General features: G+C 35.7%; 1 protein-coding gene across 5 annotated transcripts in view; it reads left to right on the top strand.

Moving 5' to 3' along the window:
* Positions 1–12,262, top strand: part of LOC150100368 (tRNA endonuclease ANKZF1-like) — a 197,498-nt gene that overhangs the window by 117,394 nt on the left and 67,842 nt on the right. For 3 of the 5 annotated variants that reach the window (XM_090402734.1, XM_090402733.1, XM_090402735.1), the window contains one exon: positions 10,235–10,982. In XM_090402734.1, the coding sequence (XP_090258860.1) occupies positions 10,235–10,982 (748 nt within the window). Of the gene's footprint in view, positions 1–10,234; positions 10,987–12,262 lie in introns of all 5 variants that reach the window. The other 2 variants (XM_090402737.1, XM_090402736.1) reach the window with 1 other exon arrangement.

Raw genomic sequence — 12,262 nt, 5'->3', positions numbered from 1 at the left:
GATTCTCACTACAGCAGACACTGCTATAACAAACTACAGAAAGGTCCAGCCAGAGCTCCATTGGTAGTACAATGCTATAGCCACCTATGCACTATAACAAACTATTCCTGTTTTCCTTACTAACTTTTTTATAATAGTAAGCCAGCTGTAGTTTGTAGTGTGCATGTCTCAGATCCACATGAAAGTTCATTAGAGTATATAAAGCTAGTGAAAAATAAATGTGTATATGCAGAAACATTATTATTATTGTACAGGCACCTCCATGGAGTCCAAAGATTCATCACGAGAGACCAAAACTATCCAAACAATCTGTCATACCTCTCCTTGAATCCAGTGATAAACAAAGCATTCACAACTGACACTGCCAACCCATTCCACTCATTCACAACTCTCCAAGCAAAAAATCTACTCCTCACCCCCCCCCCCTACTAACCACACCTTTATTCAACTTCCAGGGATGACTCCTTGTTTTGGTTCCTCTAACCAAGTGCTGAAACATTTCCCCTGCATGCTATAAAACCCTCTAAGCAACTTAAACGTTTCTATTGTATCCCCTCTTTTTCTCCTATCAATCAACTTCTGCAAAACCACATACCACTCACCATCTTGGTTCTCACCTCTGATCTTCTCCACTGCTTTTTCATCTCCAAGAAACACAGGTGACTAAATTTGAGCACAGTAATCCAGATGTGGATGTATCTACTAAAAGGTAGAGATAATTTCCTTATCTCTACCTTTTAGTGTGTTCGTCAATAGCTAAGTAATATTATAGACTACTACCTTAGCAATATGTCATCTAAACTTTAACTCTCTGTCTATCACCACTTATAAATCTCTAGCTTCATCTATTTCCTGGAGTACAGTTTTATCAATGTGGTACACAGCTTGTAATCTATTTATCTCAAAATGCATAACTTTACATTTCTCCTCATTAAACTGATGCTTATTATCTTTTGCCCATACTGTCAGCCTATTTAAATCATCCTGCTCTCCACATCACGTTGATTAACTGCTACTCTGCCTAATTTTGCATCATCAGCAAACAACTGAATGTTTGCTTTCAAATTATTTCCTGTATTGTTTATGTAAAAATTAAACAGTTGTGGTCCCAGCACTGAACCTTGTGTCCCACCACTAGTCACCTGTTTTTGCCTTGATTCTGCCTCTCCATATACCACTTTTTGATGTCTGTCCAGCAGCCACTCCTTATCCACATAACTGGTGTCATATCCATCCTCTTCTAATTTGTGTAACAGTTCCACGTGATATTCTGTCAAATGGCTTTGCAAAATCCAGCAGAATCTACTCTATTATAAAAAAGTTAGTAAATTACTAAGGCATGGATGACCCCCCTTCACAAAGCCATGTTACTCCTTACACAGTATCATATTTTTATCCAGCCATTCTTGAATTGTCTTTTTGACCAATTTTTCCAGTACTTTTACCATCCACTTCTGCAGTCTTAGAACTTCCCTTATCTAAGGGAATTATTTTGTCTACTTTCCCCACTCCCTTGGAATTCTACCAGAGCTGAGACTTAAATTAAAGAATCTAATCAGAGACATTGCCAGTTCTCTTGTATGTATTCACAAAACCTGAGCTGATATTCCATCAAATCCCACAGATTCGGAAATATCCTATGAACTTCCAATTCATCTACCTCTGTTCCCACATTAGTGTCTGTCACATTTCGCAATGACCATTGCAAAGTGGTCACTCGGTAACTCAAATATTTTATCTGCTTCTGTCACCTCATGATCATCATCACTCATTAAAGTTAATCTTTCTTACCCTTACTTGCCATGTAATGAAAGAACTCTGGAATTTCTTTTGGTCTGCTTGACTAGATTCCTCTCATAATCTGATTTTGCCTTTCTTGCCTGAGCTTTGTACTGTTTGTGAGTTTGCTGGTTTTTGAATATATACCCTCCACAGCATTTTCTTCTTCTGCCACTCTTGCTTAATGATATTACTCATCTATCTAACTCCTACCTGATTAATCCTCCTTACCTTAGGTATGCAATTTAATATTGCTTCTTCTAGATGAGCCTTAACTATCTCCTACTAACATCCTTCCCCCTGCAGTGTTTCATGCCATGGTGCAGATTTAAGCTTGTCATTCCACATATACCCCCTTCTTGACAACATATTCATTGTTTTATTATTTCCCTATGTCAAGACCACATAGTCACTTTTGCCAATCAGAGGTAATGTGGCCACCTTGGTTATGGATAGCTCTTCTGATCCTATGACCAGATCCAGTATTCTCACACCCTTAGGCCCCTCCATCACGTGCTGCCTCAAGTAATTATCTTTCAGTAGGTGTATAAATTCCAATTCCTTCCTGCCATGTTATCTTTCTTCCTTCCAATCTAAATCTCCATAGTTGAAATCCCCCATAATAATCACTAGACCTGTACTCATTGTACTAATTTGCTGATGCATGTCTTCCAGATCATCTATGGAATCCCCTGGCCTATAGCAACAACCAACTTTATATTTTGTGTTACTAGCCATGATCTCACATAAAATTGCTTCAAATGAACATCCACCCCTACTGCCTATCTTCTGTTCTTTTTGGCTGCAATTCATCTGGTGTCATCAGCAGTACCCTTCTTATCTTCACTGTCTTCTCTGAAAATACTAAACCATTCACATTCTATCCTTGTAACTATGTCATCTGCTGCTAGCCAAGTCTCATGAATGCCTATAACTTTTAGTAAGGTTGCACTAGCCAATGCCAAAAATTCCTCATTCTTGTTCCTGATAAATTTTGGCATTAGTATATAGAAACTGCCTAAAGGGAAGTTTCTATATACATCTCTTTAGGCTCCCACCTACCTTTACTTCCTGAATTGACTACTCTATTCAATATTTTTGCTTGAGAGACTAGACCTTCTTTCCATCAAACACAGACCACAGATTCACAAATCCTACATCATTCCTTCTACACAACCTATGTATCGATTCATTAATTACTAACACCCTCCTCAGTTGTTTGCCTCTATCATAGTGTGGCAAGAGATTTACAATCTTCATCTTCTTTCTTCAGTTTTGCCTCTTCTAACATTTCCTTTACATCCTTCCCTCATAGAATACTTCTCACCTCTCAAATCATTTATGCCAACCAAAACAATCAGTTCCTTCACCTTACCTTTTTTGCATCCGGATGGCATGACTAAATATTGTGAATTTTTACACCAAAGAAACACAGTTTTATCACACTTTCATTAAGTACTCTTCTGATCATAAGTACATAATTTTCTCCTTAACTTGTTTTTCTTGTTTGTTTTCTCAATCTTTATTATTACTTTGTACCAACTGCTTCTTTCTGTTCTCAGCCTTGCTAATCTCTTGCCACTTCAGCAATTTTTCAGTTTTGCGCTTTGTTCTGTGAAGGATAATTTTCAGGCATGCTAGTTTTTTATGTCCATTTCATTCTCCTCTATTTCCACAGCTGCATATTTGACATTATTTCTGACATTTTCAATGCTAGTGTCAATATCGACTACTCTGCTAACATTTGCTGCATCCTTGTCACCTAATAGGCACTCACTTTTGAAACATTTAATACACATACACTCTCTCTCTCCAGTTTCAATTTCCTTCCACATATCCTTTAATTTTCATGACAAACATATCTCACAACTACTGTATTGCACAGAATCCTGCAAATTCAAATCCTGACACACCCATTTAAAACAAAAACTACAATAAGTTAACCTAATATTATCAACTAAAATATTAATACCAAAAATATACTCATCCTTCAGGAGTGCTAATAACCATTCTATACACTTGTCTTATTAAGTAAATTAGTAATACTTGATAAGTAGTTAATAAGTAAATGAATTATGTATTAATAACATAATATTATATTATGAAACCCATTTGTTTCATAATATGAACTAATGTAAAATATAACGAGATGCTTATAAATGAACAGCTGGAAAATACAGTCTGCATATACACACTAATGATGATGAAGTAAAACTGATAGATTTTGCTTTAAGTAAAAATATGGTTGCTTCCTCTACATGTTTTAACTCATCAAGACATCCACAAAAAACATAGTCCCATATGGCACAGTATTTAATCATATTATTATTACAGCATCTCCGTGGGTTCTGAACTCATCTTGGGAGACCCAATTCAACCATTATACACAGAAATCCTATCATACCTCTCCTTGAATCCATTCGCTGTCAGCGAACTTGCAACCAATTCTGGCAATTCATTCTGCTCGCTCACTACTTGCTCTCAAAAAATCTGGTCTGCACACCCTTACTAACCACACTCTTACACAACTTCCATGGATGGTTCCTAGTTATCTGACTATTTGTCATATATTGAAAATTTTCACTTGCATCAATTTTATATAACCATTTTAATATCTTAAAAGTTTCTATTATGTTCCCACTTTTCTGCCTATCAACTCAACTTTTTAATAACCCATAAACCTTCAACCTATTCTCATAGGGAGTATTCCATAGATCTTTCACCATCTTAGTCACTTGTCTCTGAATTCTCTTGACCACCTCCTGGTCTCCCAAGAAATCTGTGCACATTAATTGAGATGTATCCTAATCATAGCCTCATAAAGAGAGATAATAACTTCTCTATCTTTACTTGAGCTTTACTTCCTTTGAGCTATTTTACCAAATTTTTCAACATGCCCTCTGAACTTCAACTCTTTGTCCACCATTATCTCCAGGTCCCTCCCTAGCCTTATCAATTTCCTGCAATCCAGTATCATCAATATGATATACCATATGCAACCTTTTCAACCCAAAGTGCATAACACCTTACATTTTGCAACATTTGAACATTTTGATCAACATTAATGTACTTATAAAAGTTTGGCATCCAACAAAATGGATGTAAGATCATATAGAGTAGCTGCTGTGATTCAGATCATTCTCTGGTCAAAATTAAATCTAGGTGCAGAATCTCAGTGAAGAAATAAAGACATGAAAGTGCACTAAAGTTTAACTTGCAGAAAGGTAAGCTTTAGTGCCAACTTCAAGAACAAAATAAAAATAGAAGCTGAAAGTGTAGATCTAGAACAGGATGCAGAAGGAGCTAGACATACATCAAACAGCAGATTCTGAATACTGCAAAAAGAAACTCTGGGATACAAAAATAAGCAAAAGAAAAGAGATTAATTTTATGAAGAATGTCAAGCAATAATAAAAAGAAATAAAGCAGATAAGATTACCTGAGAGGTAGTGTAAGTCGTGTAGTTTGAGATTTGAGGTTGATGTTAGGTATAGTGCAGCAGAAATGTGTCCAAGGAAAGATAATGAGTGTGTTGTCCTGGTATAATAATGCAGGGTGGAGGAGAAGAGCAGTGCTAATGAATGAGATGATAATGAGAATGTGTAGGAAGAGAGATCTGGAAAAGGACGCAAACATTTGAGAGACTTGTTTTCTGGGCAAGTGAGTAAGGGCAGGGAAACTAGAATTGTACAGATGGAACGTAGCCTCATGTGGGGATACTGACTTGAAAAATGAGAGGGTGTATGCTATATTGCAGAGCCAGGTGAAGTGTGAGAGGAGTAATAATGGCTATAAGAATACTGGTGATGCACTGGTTTTTCTGTATACTACTGCTATGATCATATGGAATAAAGAGAATAAGTTTGTGGCATTGATTGACTCGGTCTCTCCAGAGATTGTTTGTATCAGTGAAACATGATCAACTGAGGTGAATGTTATAACAAGAATAGAAATTGAAGGGTATAGCATATTTTGGCAAGGTAGGGAAGGTAAACATGGTTGTGGAATAAACATGATTAGAGATGAATTGTGCTCTCTCGTGGTGGAGAATCACAGTGGTAATAACATTAATGGCTTTGAGCGTATATGGTGTGAGATAGACATTTATAAGACAAGATATTTAGTGGGATGATGCTATAGACCATGGAATATAGATGATGATGAACAGGAAATGCTTAGGAAATTAGTTTGACAAGTGCAAAGCAAGTGATCATTATAGAGATACTTCAACTATAGCAATATAAATTGAGCAAAGAAGACAGCATTCACTACTAAGGGAACTAAATTTTGGGATTTCTTGAGACACAACTGTCTTATAGTATGCCCACAGATTAAGACCCTTCGACACTTCTCTGCATGTCTACAGAAGGAGAATCCATTCCGATAATAGGGTAATCAATCTGTATTGTGGGATGAGGTGTTTATTATTATGCGTCGGAAATTAACTCCTCTTTTATGATCATTGTAGTTAACTATGTTGCTTGTGTAACAGTTGGAAAATATTACCTATAAAGCACGTAATTTCACGTGTTGGCGACCAATTCATGTCTTCATTTCTTTCTCCCCTTCAGCATTAATCAACTATTCTTGGCAAGTCTCCAAGCGAAGCTCTCTAAATTGTGGGCAGCTAACCAGCATGTGAGGGAGGAAACACAAGGATCAAGCCTTTTGGATTTGGTCATGGCATCAGAGGATCTGATTGTGACCGAGATGACATACTTGTCCCACAGGTTGAGATTGACCATTTAGTCCTAACTTGGAGGATGAATAGGCATATATTATATGCCTATTCATCCTCCAAGGATGAATAGGCATATAATATATGCCTATTCATCCTTGGAGTATAGAGGTATCAAGGCAGAAGGAATTTATATAGAATTATAAGGCAGATGACTATCATACACTTAGAAACCAGCTTTCAGCAGTAAAATTGATGAAAGAATTTGAAGGAAGAGTTGGGGGATACCTAAGAAAAAATGTTGACTGCAATGGCAGATTGTATACCTCAAGTATAGAAGATAAATCAATTTAGAGTCAAATGGATTGCATATGAAAAATAAATTATGGAAGACAAAAAGAGAGGTGGAGAACAGTTGCATGAGGAATATAAGGCTAAGACTAGGAAAGTGGCTATTATTATTATTGATGGTAATACTGTTATTTTTGACCACACGAACTATAGGAGAGAATAAATGACTGCTATTTGGGTTTTTTTTTTGGTCAAATTTATTTTAAAACAAAGTTATGGTATAACTTTGTTTTAAAATAAATTTGACCAAAAAAAACCCAAATAGTAGTCATTTATTCTCTCATATTATTATAATGTATATACAGGTACTCCAATGTGTCAAGACTCATTGCTGACAAGTATTATAAGAAGAAAAGAATTAGAATGTGAGAGGAGACTAGTGCTGCAATCCAAGGCATTTTTTCATTATGGTGAGTAGCAGGAAAATGATAGTGGATGAATTACCTTGCTAGATGGAAATGGGACTTGGGTGACCAATGTAGATGACATAGTTGAGCTGTTTAACGATCACTTTATTATAGTGTTCCATCTTGATACATCAGGCTTTATTCCTAGAAGGATAATGAGTGATGAAGAGTTATAAGTGAATAAAGAGGATCTATTCTGAATACTGGGTGTACTAAATATTAATAAGGCAAGAGCTAGATGGAATTTCGCTGCGTTTTAAGACAATGATGAGCTGTGAAACTGATTGTGCCATTGACTTGGCTGTTTAATGAAAGTCTTGCAATGGGACAGGTTCCTGGAGAGTGGAAGGAGGCTAAGATAGTGCCATTGCATAAAGGTGTTGGTAGAATAGTGGTATCAAACTATAGGCCTGTTTATATTTCTTCTGTGGTTAAGATTTTGAAGAAATTAGTCAGAATGCATATACAGAACTGGGCAGATGAAGGCAATATTATTTATTCAGACCAGCATGGTTGTTTAAGGGTGTTCTTGTTTTAGTAATCTGGTTACCTTTTATCATAGAGAAACAAGAGCAATGGATGAGGGTAATGCATACACTGTCATTTTTTGGATTTTTCCCCAAGACATTTGACAAGGTGCCACATTGCAAGTTGGTTTATGAGTTGCAATATGTAAGTTTGGATATCAGGTTAGTGGATTGGATTGGTACCTGGCTTTCTGACAGATATTAGAGAGTTGTATATGTGGAGAGCGGAGAGTATCAGGGAGTAGGAAGACTACAAATGGAGTTATACAGGGTTCAGTACTGGAACTATTACTGTTCAATCTCAGTGTCAGTGATATTGTCACAAGGCTGCACGAAGATATTCAGTTGTTTGCAAATGATGTGAAGGTTGGGAGGATTAATAATAATAGTGCTGATGTTTTGGCTCTTCAAGAGGATTTGAATAAGCTGGAAAGGTATGAAGATGAATAGCGATGTCACATTTAAATTCAACGAAATGTAAGGCCTTGACATTTGGGATGCTTCATACTCACTTGGTGGAGTCATGCTGGAAGAAGTGGAGGAAGCAAGGGATCTTGGGAGATTGTGGATAGAGATTTGAAGTTCAGAGGACACATTGCAGAGGTTGCACAGACATCTCAAAGAATTGCTGTAATGTTGAAGAGGACATTGACCACGAGAGATAAGTTTGGTGATCCAGTTTTATAAAGCTTTGATCAGATTGCAAATGAATTTCTGGCTCAGATCACTGGGAATGTGCAGAGATTGATAGCAAAAATCATATTAGGACTGTCCAATATGATTATGAGGATAGACTGAGGACTTGCAAACTGCAGAGTTTGGTGGATAGAAGACAAAGGAGGGTGTGTGGTGGGGATATGATTAAGACATTTAAGCTGTTGAGGGATTATCATATTAACACAGATTTTTCATATGGTAGAACACAAAGAAGGAACAAGGACAAGGGTCCATTCCTGTAAGTTACAAGAAGTAGTGAGTAAAAGGATAAGGATTGGTGAAAGTGCAAACAGATGAGTTTATGGAGTGATATGATAGACTTTGTATTGACTAGTGTTGACCTCCGATGATGAGTCTTGTGACTCCATGGAGGTTAAGAAATTAATAATAAAGAATTTACTACAAGACCAACTAGGATAAGAACAAAAATATGAAGAACTGAGACAAGAAACAAAATATGTCAAAGAAAGAAAATGTTTTAATGAAATAATATGTGTGCAATAGAAAAGAAATGAAGAACAGCAAGCTTATAATACAGTTAAGCAGATTAAAGGAAGATGTAAGCCATGTGTTAAGGCTTAAGTGCTAGGAGAAACTCATGTAAGAGGCAGCTTAATGGAGTGAAACAGCACTGAGAAAGGATTAAAAATAATATGTAATTCTTCCAATATTTTGTTTCAGTTCACTGGGACATCATCAGGGAAAACAATATGAGACTTGTAATTTGTAATACACACACAAAAGTAACACAAAACTCAGTGTGAAATATTTGTGAAACTAGATCTTAACTGGAGGGCACCCGCTCTGGGCACCTTTTGGTGGCCTAGGATGTAAACTGGGATCTCGAAGTATTAGTATTTCCTATATTTGTGGAAGTATAATGCAACCATATGTATTCAAATTAAGCTGATTTTTGAGTGCAGCTGCAGATTCTGAAAGCAGTCTTTCTACTGCGATGGAGCATGGTGGTCATTTTCCAACTGATTCTGTGAGCTGTATTCAAAGCATGGTCAATTGGGTCTTACAGACCATGCTTTGGATACAGCTCATAGAATCAACTGGAAAAAAAGACCACTATGCTCTATTGCAGCAAATTTAGAAGAGAAAGACTGCTTTTGGAATCTGCAACTGCTCTCAGAAATCAGCTTAATTTGAATAAATATGGTTGCGTTATATGTCCACAAATATGGGAAATACTAATACTTTGAGATCTCAGTTTCCATCATAGGCCACCAACAGGCCCACACAGAGGGCACACCACCAAGTTATGACTTGAGTCTTTTGTCCATGTGTTTTATATGCGGATTAAATCTATTCATGGAGAAGATAATTGGTGTCTACCAAAGAGGTTTTTAGAAAGATAAATCCATAATTAATCAGACTCATATGGTTAATATGAATCTGATTCTGAATCATAATCAGATGATGGAAATGCTGAATTAAATAGAGAGAAGTAATCAGATTGAATATTCTCTCTCATGTCTACTTAGTTCAAGAGATATTCATTGGAAGACTAAAGTAAAAATATATAAATTGATAATTTGCTCAGCTGTTACCTATGGATGTGAAACCTAGATATTTATTTTTTTTATAAAATTGTGTTACTCCTATAAAATAAATTCAAAATATTAATGATATGTAATGCTTAAAGATTCTACTATGATTACATATTATTATATGACTTCTTTTTTTTTTTTTCACTTGTGCATGCTTTATTGCCTTCACGCTTGACTATGCATGTGTTAATTTTGCTGTATTAATTTCTATTCATATAGGAAACCAAAAACATCACATGAAGAATTTACTGTATTGTGCCTGTAGATCAGGTAATAAAGCAGCCTTAGGGATGTTACTTAATACATTAGAAAGAGAAAAACGGCATACACCTGAATTCCATATCCAGGAAAACATTTGTAATAATGATAATAAGCACAAAGAGAATTTTTTTCAACCAACAGTTATGAATGATGTTCATTTTCAGAGTACTTATAATAATGATAAACTTTGTTTCAATGAATCCACTTTGACATGTTCTGAAAGCAGTCCCAATTTGAATAGATCCAAAAATAAATTACGCAATCCACAAGTGAAGTGCATTTTGAGCAGCGTTAATGAAAATTCTCTAGCAGATCAGCAACAGATGAGTGAAACACATAAAAAACATGTGAATTATTCCTGTGATAGAAAATATCAGATAATTCCAAAATTAGAAACCAAGATGCGTCGTCATTCAGTGGCTGCTCCGATTGATATTCAACATTCAGCTAGAATGGATTTGTCATTGTGTGGAGAACGACAGTATGAACGTGCCTCCTCAGCACCTGCCTCACACAGAAACCATGAAAAAAAACGAAGTAATTCTTTCAGTTCACTTCCAATGACTAATTCTACAGTATTAGCTGCTGCTATTATAAATGAAACAATTGCTGATAATGGAACCACACTGTTACATCTAGCTGCAAAGGAAGGTCATCAGAATCTTATATCATTATTGCTAAAGCATGGAGCAGATCCTACTTTCAAGTAAGTAAGTAATATATTGTACCTCTGTTGATAATTTATTTAACAATTAATTACTTATTTTTATGTACATTTAAATAAACAATAACTCCTTTTATTCCCAAAGGCAGAGTTTCTTTAGCCTTAACTTTTTGAAGATTGATGGGCAGTCGGTCTCCATTCTTTGGCCTTCACTGATAGTGAGTTCAAGCTATCAATGAATCAAGGCTTTCAGAGGAGAGATTGTAGCAGATAAATTCCACCATCTGATTGTGATAAACCCTAACAAGTGTATATTCCATATTTTGTCTGAAATACTGAGTTCTATGGTCTATTTTTTTGGAGCTCTGGCATTAAAAAGACACCTGCATTTACTCAGTTTTTGGTGACTACAGGAACTTTTTCTAGGCTTTCTCTGGCCAGGTCTTGATTGATTTGTGGCACAGACAAATAGGGTTATCCCTTCCATAAACGCAAGTCCCACAAGAATCAAACATATAATGTTCCTTCTTGTGTTGTAACACTATGGAAGCAAGCGCCATTTTCACAAGACTTACACATGCACTGTGTGCTTTTACATTCATGACAAATTAAACGAGTATAATTTAAGATGTTTTGAAGTTGCTTTCGACAATTTACTAGTGCTCATTCCTGTATATTTTCCTCTAGCATGCTAAAATTTTTCACAAACTTAAAAATATATGAAAACCTTTTATCGAAAAACATACACCATACGAACATTATAACGTTGCAATTTGATGTGTTATAATATACAAACTGTAAATTATATTATTGTTATTACATTGCTATATAGTTATATTATTATATTCCATAAATGTTATATTCTTATATAAATCATACTGAATTATTTTATATATTGCAATATAACAGTCCATCATACACTGATGTCCAAAAGTTAAGAATAAACTACATTTTTACCTGTATATGAAAAAATTTTCATGACTACAGCCAGATGTGGATATAAATTTATTACCAGCATACTACTAAATTATATTACACAAAAAATGTCGTAAATTTAGTAGAAATTGAATTGCAATACATTTTTGGCAAAAGTTCCTAATGATGTAATTAAGGAATTAATGTACAGTGCTAGGGTGCTTAAGGGTCAGAGCTGTATAACTGAGAGGAGACCTCCATATAGCCTTTAAAGGAATGCAGAGAACCAACCAGGGCTTCTGACCTAATGTCCAATCTTCACTTTCTCGTAGTGCACCCTGTTGAGTATCTACCTGGATACTGAACGAATGAGGATGGTCTGGCAATTTGGGATTTAGCTGACCAAA

This window comes from Typopeltis vanoorti, chromosome 13 (genome assembly GCF_054136105.1).
Source record: "Typopeltis vanoorti isolate ZY-2024b chromosome 13, IOZ_Tvanoo_1.0, whole genome shotgun sequence".
Lineage (NCBI taxonomy): Eukaryota > Metazoa > Arthropoda > Arachnida > Uropygi > Thelyphonidae > Typopeltis > Typopeltis vanoorti.
Note: the sequence above shows the minus strand (reverse complement) of the source record. Positions and strands in the feature narration are given on the sequence as shown.